Source organism: Tachysurus fulvidraco, chromosome 7 (genome assembly GCF_022655615.1).
Source record: "Tachysurus fulvidraco isolate hzauxx_2018 chromosome 7, HZAU_PFXX_2.0, whole genome shotgun sequence".
NCBI classification, from domain to species: Eukaryota; Metazoa; Chordata; class Actinopteri; order Siluriformes; family Bagridae; genus Tachysurus; species Tachysurus fulvidraco.
This window is the reverse complement of record NC_062524.1, coordinates 9,080,429-9,103,052: the sequence shown is the minus strand read 5'-3', so window position 1 is coordinate 9,103,052 and position 22,624 is coordinate 9,080,429. Positions and strand designations below refer to the sequence as shown.

General features: G+C 38.1%; 3 protein-coding genes across 5 annotated transcripts in view; 2 read left to right on the top strand and 1 right to left on the bottom strand.

Moving 5' to 3' along the window:
- The window catches only part of spire1a (spire-type actin nucleation factor 1a), a 36,660-nt gene extending 32,400 nt beyond the window's left edge, over positions 1-4,260 (top strand). For all 3 annotated transcript variants that reach the window (XM_027133863.2, XM_047816559.1, XM_047816558.1), the window contains 4 exons: positions 140-210; positions 1,006-1,033; positions 1,147-1,262; positions 2,229-4,260. In XM_027133863.2, the coding sequence (XP_026989664.2) occupies positions 140-210; positions 1,006-1,033; positions 1,147-1,262; positions 2,229-2,484 (471 nt within the window). In that variant the 3' untranslated portion in view covers positions 2,485-4,260. The remainder of the gene's footprint in view (positions 1-139; positions 211-1,005; positions 1,034-1,146; positions 1,263-2,228) is intronic.
- Positions 4,261-6,228: 1,968 nt separating this feature from the next.
- Positions 6,229-12,095, bottom strand: klhl38a (kelch-like family member 38a). Its single transcript, XM_027133880.2, has 4 exons — positions 11,797-12,095; positions 9,192-10,548; positions 8,984-9,089; positions 6,229-8,882 (listed from the first exon to the last, which is right to left on the bottom strand). The coding sequence occupies exons 2-4, from the start codon at positions 10,545-10,547 to the stop codon at positions 8,593-8,595; spliced, it is 1,752 nt and encodes a 583-aa protein (XP_026989681.1). The 5' UTR covers position 10,548; positions 11,797-12,095; the 3' UTR covers positions 6,229-8,592.
- Positions 12,096-15,934: 3,839 nt separating this feature from the next.
- The window catches only part of fam91a1 (family with sequence similarity 91 member A1), a 28,106-nt gene continuing 21,416 nt past the window's right edge, over positions 15,935-22,624 (top strand). The window contains exons 1-3 of the mRNA XM_027133873.2: positions 15,935-16,204; positions 17,321-17,405; positions 17,546-17,697. Of these exons, the coding sequence (XP_026989674.1) occupies positions 16,133-16,204; positions 17,321-17,405; positions 17,546-17,697 (309 nt within the window). The 5' untranslated portion in view covers positions 15,935-16,132. The remainder of the gene's footprint in view (positions 16,205-17,320; positions 17,406-17,545; positions 17,698-22,624) is intronic.

Below are 22,624 nucleotides of genomic sequence, written 5' to 3'. Positions count from 1 at the left end.
TGCTAATACACTGAGGCTTATTTAAAGCCTGGTCTTTAGCACTACATAATTATTCCTGATTTGATGCTGCTGATGCTTTTCTAATGCTCATAATCCTTTAGGCATATGAATGAACAATACTTTTTTACTTTTTTCTCAGCTTTGCTTTTCTTGTCGCACAAAGAAGTTCTCCTTTTTCACCTGGTCCTACACCTGTCAGTTCTGCAAGAGGTAAACCGGTCGTTCGAATAGGAATTTATTTGTTCTTTCACTTGAAGAAATATAAATTACAAAGTACTTTTTCCTTGAGCTAAATTGCTTAATGCTACAGTGCTTTGCATATATAGGAACTGTTTTACTATGTAATAAGTGAAAGTAAAAGTGAAAGGGACGTGACGTACAGCTAAGTAAGGTGACCCATACTCAGAATTTGTTCTCTGTGTTTAACCCATCCTAAGTGCACACACACAGCAGTGAACACCCACACACACACACACCATGAACACACACCCAGAGCAGTGGGCAGCCATTTATGCTGCGGCGCCTGGGGAGCAGTTGGGGGGTTCGGTGCCTTGCTCAAGGGCACCTCAGTCATGGCCGGCTCGAGACTCGAACCCCCAACCTTAGGGTTAGGAGTCAGACTCTCTAGCCATTAGGCCACAATCTGAACAACCTGGATCTGAAAGGAATAAGTCATTTCTTTTACCATTTCTTTTACACAATATGTTATTATTTTGATTTAAATTTAAATGTTCACATCCTGATTCTGACCGGTTGCACCACCACAAATTTAAGGTTTTCACAGCAAGGAAGGGGGCAAATACCTAAAGTCACGTTTCCCCCCCAATTTGAGTATTTTGGGCTCTTGTGTTAAGGTTCTTGTCGTTGTTTAGTGAAGTAGTGTTTGTAAATTACAGTGGCATACAGTAAGACAGAGACACCACCTTGGGACCTGCAGTTAATGGAAAATAATCAACCTTATCCTGGTGTCCAAAAGGCTTTACTGACCTCTCTTTTATTTCACAGAACTGTGTGTTCCCAGTGTTGTAAGAAGGTACGTATGACTACTGGCTCTTCATGTACAGTACACATCCTAATTCAGGTGTCTTTGTTATTATACTGCAGTGTGAGTATTTGTTAATTCATTACTGTATATCCTTCTATAAGATGAAGCTGCCCTCCAAGCCCCATGCCCACTTGCCGATTTACGCTCTCGGACCCACTGCCCAGGTAGAGAAGTCCTCACCCATCCAGCGCAACAGCCTAAAAGCCTCCACATCCAGGTAACTCTCACACAATTTTCTCTCCACTGAACCTCAGAGCATTATATTCGTTTTATAATAAGCTTATGAGAGCATCTGGGGATGACTGCAATGTCTACACTATGTACATGTGATAGATCATTTTTTCTATTTAATGTGATATTTTCATATATTTATGATGTTGAGACTCATTAAGGGCCATCTGGTATAAACATTCTTATGTTTCAAGAAAAAAAACTGCTTTCATTTCTGCCACCGCATCATCTTATTTTCTTTGAACAAATGGACTTAAAGTGGATTCTACCAGCTTCTACAGGTTATTTTAGTCTGTCTGTAATAAAAGTGGATTATAAAGATATTATATCTTTAAAAATATAAGTACTTTGCAGGAAAAAATATAACACCACACTGTGACTGTACGTCAGAGTCTGTACCTACTGTTTAGCCATTGATGCAGTACGTACAGTACTGGTCAGTATATGTGTGTAGTATAAATACAGTCAAGACATACTACATCCAACATGTGGGCATAGACTTTGGACTTATGATGTCAGAATAACCGCAAATAAAATTGTTTGTGTGTTTAAACTTTCAACATGTGACCCGGATGTTGTTAAACAAATAAACGTTGTTCGTCGTGGTTAAACTTTAACACCTCTAGCACTTGCACTTATAAGGAGACGACGTGTTGCCTTTCGACTATTTTGGATACTGCCAGCTCTTCTGCTTCAGTCCTGTTGCATTATGGGATAACGCAGTGTGAATTGGTTCCATGCTGCAGAAGCAGTAGGTCATCTGTGTATTTCTCACCTGTCTGAACACTGATAATTCAGACACACTGCTACAGTAGGGTAGAAGAGATATTCAGACACAGCTTATGATTTTTAGACATGTCGCATAACCCTTGATCTTGATCGTGAAGCTATCTTAAACTCTTGATGCTGTGAATGTAGCGGATTTGATTATAACTCATCTCAATCTTTACAGACAGTCCAGGCACGGGGAGTCCACCACATCTAGAGATGAAGTGGAGTTTCCAAAGGATCTGACGGAGGACTGGAGCACCATGGATGTGTGCATGGACTGCAGGAATTTCATCAATGACATCATCAGCTCCAGCAAGCGTAGTTTATCCGCGGCTAGCACACGGTCCCGAATGAAGCGCAAAACCCAGTCTTTCTACATGTCGCCTTCCAGATCCCGCGAGTTTCGTCCCTCGGAGCGGACTATCAAAGAAGTGTAGAAGGAAGCTCTGCCTTTGTGGTGTCATTGTAGGACAATATGTTTCACTTAACAAAGTGATGGAGTCTCTGCGGCCTGGTGTCATTTGTTCATCCTAATCAGACTTGCTAATGAGAATGACTTGGCTCTGTCCAAGACGTACACTATTCCCAGGTGTTAAAATGGATCTTGTCTCTGACTATGGTCAAAAAAATATTTAAATAATATCTGTAGTTGCTGGAAACATGAGCTCCTGTGCTTACCTGTTGTCCTTTACTTCGTCATAAGACTCTGGGGATCATTTTTCTGTCCCTTTGAGTGAATGTCTTTCCAAGTGTTGGCCTTTCCAATGGTTTGACCCACCTATCCAGTTCATGCTGTCTGTCGAGTCTGATTTCAGCTCGGAGAACGTCTTCCACATTCAGGATGAAGTCTAGATGGTGTCATGGCTACCATTTTACCAAATCAAAAGGAATTGAATCACAAGATTTATAGTTCCTTAGTTTAGTGTTTCAGATGTGGCTGAAAGAATGAACTTCTGTCCTTCCTTTAACCGCACCAGCCCTGTCCCCCTGTCTCAGGAAGAAGGAAAATGTGAAGTTAAACTATGGAAATGTAGTTTACCAAAGGCTCCATAGCCCCTTTTTTACCAGCTTATTTTTTCTTTCTTCTTATTCCAGATGTGCATGCAACGCTAGGAGAAAAGGTACAGAATGAGACCTGAATGTATATTTTTACTCGAGAGAAGACCATACAGTCGTATGTAAATAGTATGCTGAAGGATCAGCCCAGACGTGTAAATAATGTTTATTTCCCTGACTCAGGAATAAGTGAAGTAGACAGACAGGCAGATATACCGGTTACTTCGCAGTCTGCCCTCCTTTGCCCATTTGTCGACCAAATGCTTTTCTGCTCATTTGGCGTTTGGTTAAACTGCTGCTTTGTAAATCAAAAGATTTGATAACTGCAAAAAAATCTTTCAGGATATATATATATATTTATACTTCAGTTTATTCGTTTGCTTTAAGACTTTAATAGTAAAAAAAAATAATGTCAACAAATTCATTTCCCAACTTCAGCTTCTTAACATTTTGTCGGGATTTGGATGAAGCTTCTTAAAGAAGAGCTTGCTTGTGCCAAAATAACTCTACAATCTGAACTCTTGTGTGTTGGACCTGCTGTACATAGTAAATATCATAAACGGAAGATGAAGTGTTCATGAAACCAGAGACATTTAACAGCCTGATATATCTAATCTAATGTTTACCTTGTAATCTCGTACGTTTATGTTCATATAGTTTAAATAATATAATTATTATAATTATCTTCATGGTCTAATAATTTACCATGTTTTTAAAGAATGCACTTTCACGTGACAGCAGATGCAGAGTTTGTTGCGTTCATGTTTTGTTTGATTGTGTGTTTTTTTTTATGTATTTTTTTTTTGTATTATTTAATTCCCCCCCCCCTTTATTAGTAGTTGCTAGTGCCATGTTATTCGTTATTTTCCGTAACTCCTTCAGTCATTTGGCTCAGTGTGAAGCCGTTCGGTCAGACGTGAGCAGTTGGCCTTCTGTATTTTCCTTGCTTCTTCATCCTGTAATCTTGCATGCAGAGCAAAAGTCCCATGTTCTGTTGGCTGAATGTTGTGCAGACATTCCAGATTGTTGGTTCACTGACTGTATTGTTTTTTTGTAAAAGATAAACAATGTGCATGTAAAAGCTTTGGTCCTGATTTATTATTTTTTTTAAATTTGATCAACAAATCAATTGATAATAAACATATTTCATGTAGCAATTTGGGGACTTTCTTTTATGTGGGTATTTTACTGCTAGAAATTAGGAGCATTAATTATAAAATGACCTATATTCTCTGAAATGTGTCTTTTTTGTACATTAAGTATGTGACTGAATACGAATACCGTACATGCTTACCAGCTTGCCAGAAATGTTCACAGGGCAACTGGTTTAATGAAAGGGTTTATTTTATTTAACCTTTGACCTACATCGCACTAAAGTTGAATTAAATCAGACAACAGACGATCGTGTATTTGGAGCAGATAAACAGGTAGACGGATGTATACAGATAGTCATTGCAATACACTGTTATTGTACATGAAAATGTTTGATTGGATACAATGGAGGGGATTGTTTTGGTTCAGATTGGTTCAAGTTAACAGAAAAGCTACAGAGACTCTGTAAAGCAGCGGTGTCCAATCTTATCCGGAAAGGGCCGGTGTGGGTGCAGGTTTTCATTCCAACCAAGCAGAAGCCACACCAGAGTCTACTAAAAGCCAAGAACAACATTAAACAGGTGGAATCAGGTGTGGCTTCTGCTTGTTTGGAATGAAAAACCTGCACCCACACCGGCCCTTTGTGGATAAGATTGGACATTGCTGTAAAGCATCTCAAAACACAACATGTCGGGTCTTGAGATGGTTGCATTCTTACCAGCCAAAAACAGGACTCTGATGCTACAGGGGGCAACGGGATCACAAAAAACTGGACAGCCCCCTTACAGTGAATGGGTGATTCATTGCTTGTTTTGGAGCTTGTACTGCAGTATCAGATGCACTTGCTTTGAACCCAACAGCAAAGCAAATACATATCGCCCAGCATATAGTAAGAAGCACTTTAACTGCAAAAACCAATCCCTATAGCTTGTCTTCTTTCTTTCTTTCTTTCTTTCTTTCTTTCTTTCTTTCTTTCTTTCTTTCTTTCTTTCTTTCTTGTTGTTGCAATATATATATATATATATATATATATATATATATATATATATATATATATATATATATATATATATATATATTATGTATGTGTGTGTGTGTGTGTGTGTGTGTGTGTATGTATGTACAGGTATGTTATGTTTAAGATTTTGTTATTTTTCAAATAATTGATTCTTAATTATTTAGACGTTCTTTTGCCATACACTTTTTAAAAAAAAAAATGATTAAAAGGCAAAGTAATGAAGACTCGCTATAAATATCGATAAATATTTGTAAGCCCAATGATGAAATCCTAGCTGTGAAAGGTGTAACTGAGATCTCAGTGAGTTTCACATGCTTCTTTAACCTCCTCTATTTTTTGAAGCTTTACATTTTAAGGTATTTTCTCGTAAATCTATGTAATCGCTGAATAGTGCATGTTTTTAGGAAGTCTCGATGAGTGTTGTGAAGCTGCTTCTGAGTTTAAAGATACTGACCTTCAAAAGGTCACTGCTTACTGATATTGTATAGGAATACAACATTATAAATTCTAATTTATCTGGTTGCCATGCAAAGGCATATTATACTAACACCTTTGAAACTATTTTTTTTATCTGGATTATTATTGACGGTTGGGGGGATTCGAGTACAGATGATTGGATTTGGAAAAGTTCCTTAGCATCATTACGCTACATTGTGTGGGCCACCTCTGAGACCTCACTTTCCTTTCCTGTGATGGATTCTCCATCGGTGCTGTGTATTTTGCCTGTGATAAAGCGCCATCTAGAGTTGGACTGTGATTCCAAAGATACCAAAAGCAAGCAATGCGTCCTCTGTCTCCATTATCCTGCATGTCATCCATCCTGTTCTCCTTATCTAGCAAAACTCAGAAGGCTTTCCATCCATGAGCTGGACCAGGAGTGCTAGAGTAGAGAAAACATAAACTTCTGAACAGAACAGTGTAGTAAAGTATGTTTTAATGCATTATATCTTTTGAAGTTATGACCAAATACAACAAGAGTAGATTAGTCTAAACATAAGTGACTAACAATCAGCCATATAGAATACAGAGAAATAGTTTATAAAAAGGTTTATGTAGATCAGATCCATCCGAAGGACAGTGTTTTATTTCTTCTTACACATAAAATAAAAACAGTGAATCAGGTGTTGTAGAACGGCTAGTTTTTAATGGGGATGCTTTGAGGTTGTATTGTGTGTGTGTGTGTGTGTGTGTGAGAGAGAGAGACAGAGAGATTTGCACTTTTTCCACGTTTACAAAACAGTTCATCGAATACTTTATCTTTCATGCGATCTGAAAAGCAGGCCAAAGGTTTGAGAATGCAATCTGAGGAGTAATTTGAAGCATCCTGTGCTGTGTCATTTCATCTGAGGGAAGTGTAGCACTATGAATAAACATTTGTCCATTAGGTGACTCCTGCTGGTTCCGTTCATGCTTCAAAAGCCTCCGGAAATTTTTACCTGCTCTCAAATAAAATAAGTATACAAATGTATATAAATGATTATGAACTTTATCTCAGAAAAGCCCGAACGAGGCCAATAAGGTAATTTCAAAGTATCTGCAAAAAAGCAGAGGATGTAGCAGAGTAGAGCTACTACTACTAATAAAAAAAGCTTGAACAACTTTAAGCCCTGGCTAAATGTAAGTTAAACTTGAATTTACATTGCTGTACACTATCAGGAACAATGGGTACTAAACCTTCTTCTTGTTACTTGGGTCGTATACTCAAGCAGTCACCATTTATACCGGTATTATTATATATCTTTTAACTATAAAGATGCATATAGGGAATTATGGTACAAAAATAATTTCACAGGTACACTACGGTATAGCAACATTTCCAGGTGAAAATTACATACATGTATTTAGGTATAAAAAAACAACAACACAGCAACAAGAAAGAACGCATATGATGTACCCTTTATACTGCAAATTATGCTCAACTATACTTAAGTTCTGACGCTGGTACGTAATGGCTGCAATATGTCATTAAATGTGTTCATGTCCTGAGTAACCACCTCCATAGTCGCGCCTGGTTCTATTACAGTGCTGGAAACATGAGTCAGCCAGCACATTAGGCGTTGAGCAGAAATGTAATACAGCATATGTCACTTACAGTAATACTCTGATGTGTTAAAATTGCATAACTGTCAATACTAAAGTGTCTGCACTTCTGTCAGGTCACAGCTCTGTCTTTTCTTAAAGCAATTTCATTTGAATGATCATTTAACTCAGGAATGACATTTGTGTCAGTGTAAGCAGGCACAACACTAATTTGTTTTCATGCATCTGACTCAGTAACGGATAGAAAATTTGCAGTACAATGTATTTGCATAGAAATTTGCAACAATCACACAAACACTAGCTGCGCTATATGAGAAATATTCAAATGCCTGGAGCTAAGGTCAGAACTGACGTTCAGCTTGACATTAGCTGTGTAGATTGTGTATTTTGTCTTGTTTAGCCATTAATATTATAATTAACAATTTGAATATTATTGCCTTGACTAAAATCCTCACAGAGAACAGGAATAAGTTGAACTTATATAAGGCTGTATATAATACAATAAATGACCTTTTTGTATAGATCAATAATCTATTTCTTACTTCATTGCTACACAACAGATATTTGCACTTACAGGTTTCTGGACATGCAATAACCATTTTATTATCAAAAGCAGCACTAAAAAACAAAATTCAAGTCATATCAAATACTGTAAATGTCTTCACGTCTTCACAGAACTACGGTCTAGTGCTTTTTTTTTGCATTGAACCCAGAAGACAAGGTCTTCTTCTTAAGTAAACAAAGAGTTTTCCCATCAACTGAAGGCATGCAAGTAAACGCAAGTGCAGCGCAACAGCAGTTTCTCTTTTTCAAACAGAGGGCGACATAACAAACTGTCAGTAATTGAGCTGCTCTTGATTCTCCCTTTATAGCACAAGGAATGTGTTGTCACATAGTGACTTTAAATGGGCTGCTGATTGGTATTACGGTATGCTACAATGTGCTAAGAAAATTGTGTTTTCCACAGTGATACTTCCAGTGGTTTTGGATTCTAAATGTTTATCTGGAGTATACTGACAATGACTGTGGTGATTCAAGCCCTCTGAGTTGGTAAGAATGTGATAGAAAGCTTGTGAATGAGCGATATTGGGTCACATGGTTTGCGGAGACAACTGATGCTGTGATCTGGGCTCCTGAGCACACTCCTTGGACTCCATAGCAAAAACCTCCACTTAACTAGTCAAATATTCTTTGACTGAAGACACTTCATACCATCAAAGCCACAAATGAGAATTTCAGATATGTTTGAGAGTCTCATATATGGTCCTGTAAATGAAATATTTCTTGGACAGGGGAGCCAACAAAATACCCAAGTATTAGATTGGTCCAATTGCATTAGTCATGGTGGATTGTGTCGATTGGAAACGCAGACCAGGGCCAGAGACCCGTGGTCAAACAGCTTGTATGGTAAAGACCCTTTAGATGTCCAGACATCGGTTTTAGGGTCATAGCACTCGAAGCAGTCAGAATCCTCAATGACGTCGTGGTTGTTGAGGAAGCGTCCTCCTGTCACGTAGAGCTTGTTGTTAATCACAGTAGCTGAGTGATGCATCCTCCTTTCCCTCATGTTCTCACATTTAACAAACTTGTTGGCTTTGGTGTCATAAGCGATCATCCTTCTTGTGTACCCTTTAAGGGACAAAACAGTAAATTCAGTAAAAAGGTACGCTTGTTTATAATTTCTGAGTATTTCTTTTTATAATAACAATACAATTTTATACCAAGCTCACCTCCAATGATATAAATCTTATCTTCTATGACAGCGGCGGGTGCACATACATTTTTTACTGTCCTCGTCTCCATTCTCAACCACTGGTTACGTGATATGTGATAAACCTTTTAAAAATAAGTGAAGTATTTGACTTGTTAAGAGAAATCAGACTGTGACTTAGAGTATATATATATATATTTGCAAAATCTACCTTGTAATCCAATTACCTGTATCAATCTAACTGGATTCTGCATGGAATCCTCCCCTCCAAATACATAGATTCTCTGATCATTGGCAGCCACTGCAGGATGGAGCGCTGCTGTGGGCATTGGGGCCATAGGTTCCCACCGGTTGAACATGCTGTTGTAGCGCTCTATTGTGTTAGAGATTTGTTTATCTGCCCCTATGCCTCCAAGAACAAAGATAAAGTGCAGGTAAGACACACTCTGATGGGCATAACGCGGTTCAAGCATGGGTTCTGCTGTCCTCCACTGGTTGGTTTTAAGTGAGAGGGTGTAGACCGTGGCACTGACTGTGCTGTCTCCTGATGCCATGCTGAGGCTGAGACCTCCAACGACATACAGAATACTGTGTATGCAGACATAAGCAGCCTTGTATAAGCGCAAGGGCAACTTGGCCAGCCACTGCCAGCGCTGAGTACGCTCATCATAGAGCAGCGCCTCTCGAGATGTCTGCTCATTGTTTTTACGGCCCCCTACAACAACTAAAGTCTCCTGGCACGTGTAACGTCTAGGTGTGGTCCAGAGAGGCTTTAGCTCACGTGTGCATTTGGCACTAACAGAAAACATCAGCCGCCTCACTGACTCAATGATCTCTGTGCAAAGGGTGGAGGACTGAACGAGAGGATCATTGGCTATGAATTGGAAGAGGTATGTTGGATGGATGTACCGCAAGCGCACCTTCTTAAAGAGATCATGGATAGCACCCCGCCGAGAAAAAGGATCATGGTGGATCCAGGCCAAGAGTGTTTCGAACACCTGTTCTTCCTCAGCGCAAAGCCGGTCATCCTCCAGATAGCACATGAGTTCAGGCAGTGAGAGCTCGCAAAAGTCCTCTGAGGCGGCAACGTCTGAGAAACAGCGCACAGCCATTTCCTTTGCTCTCTCTCTCAAGCTGTCACAGTGCAGGATCTCTGAGAGGCGAATCATGCTCAGGCAATTGTCCGGGTTCAGCTGCTCCTGCAAAAAGGCTGAGCAAGCCTCAAAAAGCCTTGTGTACTGCAGCATGGATGCAGCTTGCATCAGAGGCAGCACTATTTCCATGCTTATATTAATGATTCCAGTGTAAATGTAGTCTACAATACCGCTCAAAATCTCAGAGCTGATGCCTTTCAAGTCCACCCTAGTCTGGCTGCTCTCACGGAAGTTGCTGCAAAACATGGCATGGAAGTAAGGACTGCTAGAGACAAGAACGTTCCTGTGGCATGGGATCTCCAGATCTTCAGTGCAGAGGAGCATGTCAGTGAAGATCTTCTCATGCCTGAGGCAGTTTAGCTGGCACAACATTTGGGCTGGGAGTTCCTGGTCTTTGAATGGAAGGTGCTCAATGGAAGAATAGGCCATTCTGTGTGAGAGGCAGAGTGAGAAATTACATTTACTATGTTTACTTATTTGGCAGACACTTTTAACGACACAAAAGTGAAAGTTTTCTTGGTCTTTTGACCTCATAGCCTTCTGTTTATTCGCCCTTTACTCCCTGATACGGTTTAGCATAGTACTTGTGCAACCAATGAACCTGTATTTTTCTTGCCTGGGCCTGTTGCTTGTTATGTACAGTGTTATTTCCTCCTCTAAATCATCAACATTCACGTAATGCTTCTAGGCCAGTGTTTCCTTACAAAACTGATTTTAACAAGGCGGATATGTCACATTCCAGCTGTGTCCAAGCCCTCACTGGGTTTGCCCTTGACAGTCTCGCTGTTTGAACGAGGGCATTTAGTGAAGCTATTATTGGCATGGAGTCGTCCATTTGCCCCAGAGACAGCTACCGATTTTAATTCCCCCCATATCACAAAGGCCATGCTGGCTGTTATTTTAAGGGGTTAATCATTATTGGGTATTATTAACTACCATTACTAAGAGTGTGACGACAGAGAATGACCAGCGAAATTCCTCAGGCTTGTCGTAGAAAAAATAAGTTTAAAGGATAATAACAATTATCCTTTAAACACAGATTTTAAAGGCATTCTTTAAACAGAAAGGTAGTATTTTCTGGTTTAAAAATGTTGGAATATAAAATTGTATTAAGTAACAAAATGATAAGTGTTGAATTAACGTATGTAGTGTTTAATTAACACCTGCAGTGCTCGAATAAGTCTGTAAACAAACTGTGAGAATTAGATTAACACCAGGGATTTTGCGCTTCCTGAGCAAACCCCTCGGATCCCATCCACAGATTATGGTGGGGTATAAATGTATTGTGTAATATACTATAATGCAAGTAATTCAGGTAATGTCTCTGACAGATTCAACAAAAAACTGAGATGTTCTTTAAGGGAACATATCGGTTTCTAGTCAATTTGCCGGTTTCAAAAATAATAACAAATTGAAGTCACCTTGTAATTATGGCCTTATATTATATTATATAGGCCTACTGTATATGAATGAACTTGAACTACAGTAGAAATAGAATTATTCATAGAATTATTCATAGAAATAAATCAAAATGATCTGAATAATGCTTGTTGTAAAGACCTTACAGTATAATAGAACTATAAGTAGTTTACTATTAGTAAAATTGAAGACAGTCTGCTGTTAGATTAACATTATCTCTAGCATCAGCCTAATAAATCCATTTATAATGTGCTCTTACCTTGTCTGTCCAAAAGGATCTCCTCAAAATCAGTTGTGGTTCTGCTTCATTCGCACCCTATGTATAACAGTTCTCTCATACTGTATGTAACTCTTAGCAAATGAAGATAACAGATAACAGATAGTAGATGGACATGGACATAGAGAAAGCTTCATTGAGTGATCATGTTAAGAGCTTGAGGTTGCTGCGTACATTCCAGGTTCCCAGAATAGTTTTGGAGACTAGATTTGTCCGTGCCTTTGAACCTCTCCTTGTTTGTTCCCACACTGGTTAGCCATACACCATGCTTACTATGTTTACTATTAGGAGGACCGAGGGCTTAGTTTAGACTGGGGACAGTCAGCAAGGTTCAGAGGTTTGTTACGCCCCTCGGTGGTCTTGTGTAACCCAGGAAGCTGGTAAATATAGAGATGTGCTGATGGCTGGGCTGAGTTGGGGGAACAGCTGGGCCTGGTTACCTTGGTTTGACTTGGATTGGGGAGGTGAGGAGGACCACAACGTTTTGCCGTTCACCTGCCACTCATCATTCTAGGTACAGGCATAAAAATTCATGTTGAACTCTAATGTGTGGCTTCATGTAGAACTTTTATTTAGAGGAATGCTTGTATAAACCTAAAGAAAAAAGCATTCAAAGTTATCTGTACTCTCTGAATCTGCTTCCCAACCCCAGGGTCCAACAGTCTACTGAAGGATGAAATGATTTCAGAGCAAACAAGATTACTTGTAAAATGATTAAATAGCAACTAACTGATTATTTCTGATTATTTCCACTTTCTGAGGTCGCAAAAACAACACAACACACAGAAGCTAAAACTAATAAAGTTTTCGTATAAAAATTACATATGAGTTTAAAATATATTTTTAACATTGTATGTAAGCATATCTGTGTTTGACCATTAATCTATATCAGACACCAATAATTTATTTCTAGCAATAAGTTTATTTACTGTTAAAGACTACACTTAGTTCTTAAATGAGTAATGAGTTAAATATAAAGATTTTTAAATTAGCAACTACACCAAATGTGATTAACATCCCTGCTAATGGATGAATGAAGACATCGAGGAGATTCTAATGCCTTTAATTTCATTTCATTTGGTATTCAATCAAACTGAAATTTTAGTTACTTTTCAGTTTATAAATTGTGTGCTAGAGTCATACCGTCAATCTGTTTGTCACTAGCATGATATCATTGAAAGTTAAGGAAAACTAATGAGATTTATTACTCTTTTTCAAATTTGTATTACACAATCTCCTGTGAATCATGTGACTTGAGGAATATTCCAAATATTTAATAGGGGTGAATGAGTTCAGGTAAAATGAAGAGCACGTTTCATGCAGGAATTGTTACGTGAATTCACACATTAATGCAAAAATCAAATCAAATCAAATTTTATTTGTCACCTACACATACATACAGGGTACAACATGCAGTGAAATGCTTTTGAAATGATAATAAAACAAAGTTTAATGATAATATTTCAAGAATTGTAGTTATTGTGGACTCGCACAAAAATGGTGTAGCTTTCTTTTTATTAATGTTTCCATGTACTTGTCTCGAACCTGAACATTGTAGCTTGTTTTGAAATACTCTTTACCTAAGTTTAAAATAGCTTTGTGTTGGACAAAAAATTGCAGATCAGTCATGAAATTATTCATCATACACTAATACTGTGATGTCAATTAATGTGATGTCAATTAATTATGAGCAGCAGATGGGACTTTGGGTTGTTATTTCTATCAACAGTTGCACAGAGGGGCATGACATAAGTAATTGTCAGTTGATTTTCCTGCACAGGGAAAGCCAAACATATATGCATGAAGACGGATTGAATATCATTAGGCTAGAAGTGTGTGTAAGATAATCCTCTGCAGGACTGTACTTCCCCTGTATGCCCACACAGACTGCACTGGCTAGGCTTACATAAAGGAGAAATTCACCCCGAATGACTTGCATATTAATCTTTATAATTAAAAGGTTTAACATTCTTTTGACATGATATATGATATTATGTTCATATTCACAGGCATTGCTGTACCATATTCAGTTGCTACGTATATTTTTTATTTCTTATCCATCTTATACTTACTTTTTATTCTCTACCTTAGTGTAAATTTACTATCTTTATATCGAGGGGAGTTGTAAAAAATATTTCACAAAATGTTGTACTGTGTATGATTGTGTATGTGACAAATAAGATTTGAATTTGAGTCTAAAACATTTGCTAAGTTTTCTGCTTTTTTGTCTGATATTGATGTCAGTGGGAATTTTTATACATTTGACTAGAGGCTCTACTGCCTACTCTGGTGTCCTCAATGTCGAGTTGACGTACAGATATCTATAACATGATAATATTATGATAATATTATAATAGATTGTTCCAACAGACTGAACAGACTGATCCGTAAGGCCGGTGATGTTGTGGGGGGTGGAGCTGCACTCTCTGACTGTAGTGACAGAAAGAAGGATGTCTAAGCTACTTGCCATCTCAGACAACATCTTCTATAGCAGTATGTTCGGTCACAGTCAAATCCTTCCTACCTGTGTCTATCAGTCTTTATAATTCCTCTGTACAACAACATATCTTACTTTTATTGTATATATTATCTTCCTTTATGTCTTATTCTTCTTTCGTTTTATAGAGAATTCTATTTTGTGTTCTTATTGTGGTGATTTGGAGCTGTGGTAACACACCCAATTTCCCCCAGGGATTAATAAAATATTTCTGATTCGTATAACATAAGAATATATCGAGAGTAAAATTTTCAAGATCAGACATCCAACTTCTGAGGTTGAGTCTGATTGTTGCATTAGCTTTGTTTTATCTCTAACTAAAGAGAGCAATTTGGCAGTGCTTTAGCTCGTTAGTCTGTCCAGCTCACTCATTATTATCAATTAAACATAGATCTGTTTAATAGATCCCTGACTAGCTAAGCCACGTGCCTGCAGAGTGTCTGTCATAACTCAGCTCGGTTCTGCCATATAGCCATATAGCTGTATTGCATTCTGTAATACAAATTCTGTTCCTACATAGTACAGTCAGATCAGGGCACTTGTTAAATCAAGCGTTTTTCAATTGAGGCAGCTGGCCAAAGTAAAGCCATTTCTTTTGAAGCATCACTTTGAGACAGTAATCCACGCCTTTGTCACCACTCGGCTGGATTACTGTAATGCACTGTATGTGGGGGTTAGTGGGTCTTCTGTTGCTCTTCTGCAGATGGTTCAAAACTCTGCAGCACGTCTGTTAACTGGAACCTGCAAATACGAGCACATTTCCCCTATTTTAGCGTCACTTCACTGGCTGCCCATACATTTTAGGATCCATTTTAAAATTCTCTTATTTGTTTTTAAATCTCTAAATGGTCTTGCTCCACCCTACATTTCTGAGCCGTTACACCCTTATAGTCCCACCCGTTCTCTCAGGTCAGCTGATCAGCTGCTCCTGAATGTCCCCAAAACAAAATGGAAGCTTAGAGGGGACCGTGCCATTGCTGTAGCAGCTCCTAAAATGTGGAATGATCTGCCACTGGCCATTAGACAGGCCTCTTCATTGTCTTCTTTTAAGTCGCTTCTTAAAACCCACCTTTTTTCCTTGGCCTTTGACGCCTCTTAATTTGTTTTTCATAATTTGTTATGTCTTGTATAAGCGGTAGAAAATGGATGGATGGATGGATGTATGAGTTGGGTATTTTATGTTTATATATTCTTCTGTACAGCACTTTGGTCAACTTTGGTTGTTTTAATTTGATTGATTGATTGATTGATTGATTGATTGATTGATTGATGGCATATATGTATATAAATAGTTATAATAGTTTATATATATACACACACATATATACTACATAGTATATATATATATATATAAGATCTAAGTTTTTATATAGTATAGTATATGTGTATAGCGCCACTGGCTAAAATGCTTGTAAACGTCAGTCTTCTTATGCTGCCTCTTATCAGCAAAATCCAGGCGCTCATTCATTCTTAACAGCGGTCTCGTCCCAAACGACACTTTACTTTCTATCAAGGGGCCCTCCTTAGGGTTCCAGGTAACTGTTCCTACTCCCTAGGGCCCTAGGCTTAGCTAGTGCACTACTGCAATTCAGTCTATTGTTCCAACCGTCTCGTCACGCGCTCAGCGGAAGTGACGACAGTAGGTGGACGCGTGACGAAAGGGGCTGCTTAAAAATACGACAAGGAAGTGGACATTGAGGAGCGTCGGCTCGATTATATTACAAAGAGTGAAGTTACAGTGTTTATTGTGGTGTTTTGTAGGTTGTAGTCAGGTGCTAGCTCGCTGCTAGCCGTTTTAGCTGCAGAACAGCGGATACAGCGATGAACACAGACGTGGAATTTCACATCAGGCAAAATTACCCGTGGAACAAACTGCCAGCCAACGTCAAGCAGGTAAACATGTGAAAATATCATGCGAGGGCACAGAATATATCTGTTCTGGTCAGTTATATGGAATGTCATTCATTAAGACAGCTGTGACTGTCATCATCATCATCATCATCATCATCATCATCATCATCATCATCAATATCATCAATGTAATTCTCATTCCTACAACAACCCTGCAACATGCCCACATCTATACCCTAAAACATCTCAAATAAGTGTGTGAGAAGGTCCAAGTAAAGGTGCACTGGGCCAGATGTTTCCAGCAATCTGGATACTTATCGTGAACAACTTCCTCCTTGTCTACTCATCAGCAGTAGTTTAGTGATGTAGGTCTTTTGTCTGAAGATTTTATTCGTTCATCTTCGTTGCTTTATCCTGAACCTGACGTCTGTCCCGGGAACACTGCGGACAAGGCAGGATCTGTCCTGGGAATATCATGTATTCATAACTAAGATAGCCAGTTCACGAATGTGCTTGTTCTGTGGAGGAAGTTGAAGGAAACTGGAAAAATCAGAAAAGTTTTGAAATCAACTTGAGTTGGATTATGGAGAGTTTTATGGTCTTTGCACAGTATGGTGTGAGCTTTACTGTTCAAAAGTTATATCTACTTTCACCTCATTCATACATCCATTCATACATCCATCTATCCATTAATTCATCCATACATTCAACCATACATTCATCTATTCATCCATCCATTTATCCATCCATTCAACCATTCAACCATCCATTCATCCATTTATCCATTCATTCATTAATTCATTCATTGCTTTGTTCAGGGTTATGATGGATACAAATCATGGGAACACTGGGTGTAATGTGGGAATACATCCTGGATAGTCAAACCCAGGGCACCTAGATGCAATTTAGAGTCAACAATCCACCATATTTTTGGGATGTAATGATGAAGCTGGAGAATCTGGAAGAAGCTCACAGCAGGAGCAAAATGAGCATACAGAACCTCACACAGACAGGAGCTTAGGATTGAATCCAGGAACAAACTTGCACTGCACTACCTACTCATACCATTGTTGAGCTTAAATGTATGTATGTACGGTATATATGTTTGTGTGTGTGTGTGTGTTATTTATTTATTTATTTATTTTCCCCAATTTGCAGAGTCTTGGAAACTCACAGAGGGAGTATGACAAGCAGGTATTGCTGTACAGCATACGAAACCAGCTACGGTTTCGCAATAATTTGGGTAAGAGCGCTTCAGAGTGCATCACTATAGCATGTTAGGTAGATTTTGCTGTCTGAGATACAGAGTAAGTGCAGTATGATGACGAATGTTGTTTAAATAAACTGTCATTTGAAAACGTGCAATTTATTTTCCCATGACAGTCAGGCACGTGAAGAAGGATGAAAGGAACTACTACGAGGAGCTGCTGAAGTACAGCCGTGAGCACCTGATGCTATACCCGTACCATCTGTCTGACATCATGGTCAAAGGTCTGCGAGTCACTCCCTTCTCCTACTACATCAGCATTATGGAGGTGCAGTGTGCTTTCAGCTCTTATTTCAATTATCAGTTTTTTATTTAATTTTATTGTTTCTATATTTGCATGGATTTTTATGGCATATACTGGCAAAAATAAGGGGCGTGGTAGCTTAGTGGTTAAGGTGTGGAACTACTGATCTGAAAATTGTGAGTTCCACCAAGGTCCACCAAGCCGCGACTGCTGGGCCCCTGAGCAAGGCCCTTAACCCCCAATTTCTCAGTTGTATAAAATGTAAGTCGATTAATGCCTTAAATGTAAATGTAATCGAAATCTCAAGATTAACCTACACATCACGGAGATGTGTGAAGATTTCCATAAGGATGCACTTACGTAACATTTATGGAATGAGTCTCCAGTGTCAGTGCTTTGTAGCAGTCTAGCAGGAAAGTCTTAGGTTTATTTTAATCTTATTAACTCCAATAGAGAGAGAGAGAGAGAGAGAGAGAGAGAGAGAGAATAAAGAGATACTGATGAGTGAACTGTTTGTGCTAGAGCATAAATGAACTTTTTTTCGTGAATGTTCCGCAGCATTACGCGTAAATATTAACAGTTAGAAAGCACAATGTTGCTCATTAATAGATTACAGACTGTAATATTCGACTGCTGCTGTAAATGTTGTAAATGCTGTAAATACTGCCCTGTGCTTATTCCAGGGCATCTCTCTGACACACAGTCCTGTATACTGTATCTAATCTGGGTTTTGAATGGGAATTCTTCTCTGGGACTTTTTCTTTGCTGTTCTCGCTGACGTTTTACTCATAAAGGTCTCAAATGTGCATCCATGTTCGAGATCTTTGCTCTTTTTGCTTATTGTTTTATATTTTATGATTCAATTAATGAATGTTTTTGTGTATATTAGCTGCATAAGGTTATAGACATCCATAAGAGCAATAAAAATATTCAGGTTGGTCAGAGACACTCTCTATTGGTCAGGGACACATCACAACACTCTGCTGGTATTATTTTACTTTAACAGAACACTTTGTCATGGTTTATGCTTTACTTATTGTATGTACATAGAATATAATGTATTCATTTTGTAAGGAGATTGGTTATGGTTCCTTTTTTAGTTTGCTCCTAAACCAGGAGAAGAACGTGCTAGAAAAGGCTACAGCATAAACACAAAATGCCTCAGGGTTTAGAAATGTTTTTTTTTTTTTTGTATTATTCTATTTTATTCAGCAAGGATTTTCTTGGACTCGGGTTGTCGCATTGGCATTCAGAGAAGCTGGAAATCCAGGAGATCCTGCCAGAAGTATTCAGCATCTGATTGCTGTCTCTTCACATTATGGTTGATATCATTTAGATGTCTGCTCTTTAGCAAAATCATTCTGAAGAAAGTGATACTGCACCCACACATTCCTGTCTGCTGTGATGATGATTAGTCAGTATACAGACATGGTGAAAGATTGTCCTTCATAGTGACACCGTAATTATTAAAGTTGTGTCTGAGGTACGGTGGGTGCAACACACCATCTTTATTTATTTATTTATTTATTTATTTATTTATTTATTGTATAACACTTTATACAATATATCAAATGTTCGCAAAGAAGCCAAGGTGTGCAGATGGTTGGAGAATTTTCCCTCTTGTCGATCTTATCTTCCTCTGCAGAGGGAGAAAGCTTTATAATACAGCAGCAGTGAGATATCACTTCAGCTACACCTCAGAAGTGAGCCCACGATCAGAAGAGGCATAGAGGCTCTTTAGTAGTGAGGAGTAAACCACAAAACCGTTATTTATAGATTATAAAATCTACGTATTAGTCTTCAGAAGGTGGATGTCTATAACATTAAGCAGCTAATCTACACAAAAACACTCATTAATTGAAGCATAATATAAAACAATGAGCAAAAAGAACAAAGATCTCGAACACAGATGAACATTTGAGACCCTTATGAGTAAAACATCAGCATGAACAGCAAGGACAAAGTCCCTGAGGAGAATTCACATTCAAAACCCAGATAAGGTACAGTATACAGGACTAAGCGTGTCCGAGAGATGCCCTGGAATGAGCACAGGGCAGTATTTATGATTACAGCAGTAGTTTTCAGAAGACACAGATCTACAGTGTTAAATGTCTTAAATGTTTCTCGTTCATCAGGTGTGTGTGATTGAATGCTTATGAGGATATTTATCGAGAGGTAAAGGAGAAAGCTTGCAATAGAAAGTCATCCCACATGAATAGTTATGCTTAGTGTTGTGCTAGTTACTAAGAAATAGTAACTAGTTACAGTTTCTAGTTACTTCATTCAAAAAGTAACTCAATTAGAACATCCTTAAAAATATTCTTGTTTGCCGTAACCCGACCGACCCTGTCAATTTAGGACTGACTCAATGTATTATTTTATTTATTTATTTATTTATTTATTTGCTTGCTTTAAGTTAGACCGACTTGCCGGTTGTAAATTTGCGCTAAGACCGACCAGTTTTTTTTTTTTAACTCTTCGTACAACTAATACAAAAGCAATAAAATAATATTAATTATATTTTAGTAAGTATTGTTAATATATAAATTGCCTATGCCTACAAACAAACGAAGGCTACGTTCTTTCTTTTAAATGAAAAACCCATGACGTCATCTATGTTTACACTATTGGTTAACGGATGTCACACTATGGTCTGTGCGTTCGCTGCGTCTCATATTCTCATTCACTGTCAGAGTCAATGGTTCGCGCTTGGTAATGATGGCTGCGGCTGCAGTAAACAAAATGTTCGCTGTCACCGTTCAAAGTCAAACGGGTTCGGGCACAATAATATATTTAAAAAATTTATTAAAACAGCTCGACACCGCTTTACCTTGGCACGAACTTCAGGAAAAACTGTGCCCAGATCTTTTCCCATCCCTTCTCCCGTCTAGTCTAACCGTGACCATGTCGACTGACTTGAAGGAAACCACTAAAATTACCTCATTTGTTTTCTTCAAATGAATGCACCTGAATTTCATGCAATAAACATGTTTTTGACAAAGATTTAAATTTGTTTGTGGTCTATATAGCCTGCATCAAAATGAGGTTTGCAATGATGCGCCCGAAGGCACGGGTTGAAGACCCAGTCAGTGACGTCACGATATGCTAATTTGTTTAAAGTCCTACCTACGTAATCACCATCACCAAAATTGTACCCTTTTTTTTTACATTGAAACTTGGAATAAAATATATAGACCTCCCGACCGACCCCCCCCCCCCCCCTTTTTAAACTGTTACTGCAAACCAAAATATTTTTAAGGATGGCCTTACTTTGTTGATTACTTACACCAAAAAGTAACACGTTACTGTTAAAAGTAACTTTTTAGTTACTTTTTTTAAAGAAATATTGAGCATATTTCCACTTAGAGAAACTCGTCTTGCTCTCGCCTTGACTCGCCATTACTGCCGCACATACTTGAATAAACGGAAACACGCCCACAGTGCGGCGTCTTCGTGTTTACAGGTTGGCATCCACCAATCCTACACTGCGTCACTGCTGTAAACAGGTTAGACTGTAGGCTACACTTCAGTCTAAATGTATTAATTTAAAAGAGTAACGGACAAACGCACCATGTGGTAACGGAGTTACTTGATTTAAAAAGTAATGCGTTAGAGTATTAGTTACTGTCAAAAATAACTGCGTTACTAGTAACACGTTACTGCCCAACACTGGTTATGCTTCACCGAGTATGTTTAGCTTAGAAAACATGCTGGATGTGGTTCATAAATGTTTAGTGAAAAACACATCTCTGGCGGAAATACCATGAGAGACATTTGGCCCTACTGTGTTTAAAACAAAGGTGTTTGTGAAGTGTGGAATCTGTATAGGAATTTGTGGGCATTTGGGGTTCGTCGCTACATCTTAAAAGGATGAGAACGTTTGACACACAGTACAGTAACAAACTGATCTAATCTAGCAGCTAAACTTTATAAGACAGTGTTTTAAATCCAAAGTTTTGTCTGATTTGATTGCTGAAGCATTCAAAAAAAAAAACACTGAAGACTACCTTCAGGTCATTTGATAGATGTGTGATGAAGCAAGAATGTGGTCGGTTTAGGGCATGGACAAACAATGGTCTGATTTAATTCATTGCTTTTACATAAAAGGTGGTTTAGTTTAGGTAAGTTTTAATATGCATTTTTTATATACAATTAAATGGGCAAAAATATGTGCAAGCCTGAACATCACACTTATATGTGGTTCTTTTTACAAACCGTTGCCAAAAAAGTTAGAAGCGCACTCAAACACACACACACACACACACACACACACACACACACACACACACACACATATATAAAATATCATTGTATGCTGTAGCTTTCAATTTTCCTTCACTGAAACTAAGAAGTCCAAGCCTTTTCAGAATGTGAGCTCCATGAAGACATGATTCTGCCAAAGCTGGAGTGGAAAAACTACATTAAAGTCCATTAATTACTTGACTACATGTGAGAAGATTATGTAATGTTCAGAAAGCACATATGGATGTGATGGTGTCTATAAACTCATGTAAGTAACACTGGCGTGTTTATAAAATCTTGTCTCATCCACATTAATTAAACTAGAGTAACATTATTGGTGAAACCAGACAAATCATAAATTCATTAGCAATCCCACATAGAATGTAAAATCTCTAAAGTGCTTTCCAATCCCATAGACTAAAACATGATGTAATAAAGTGTGGCAGATAGCTAGTCCAGTACAGTGCATTAAGACAGAAACTGTACTCATACACCAAATCAAATCAAATTTTATTTGTCATGTACACATACATACAGGGTACGACATGCAGTGAAATGCTTTTTGCAACTGTCCAGTATATAGGCATAAAAAAGGGAATGCAATTTTGGAATAAAAAAATAAACCAAAATCCAAAGGAGATAATAAAATAATAAAGTATAAACTATATAAAAACTATATAAACAAACTATATAAAATATGCAAATATAA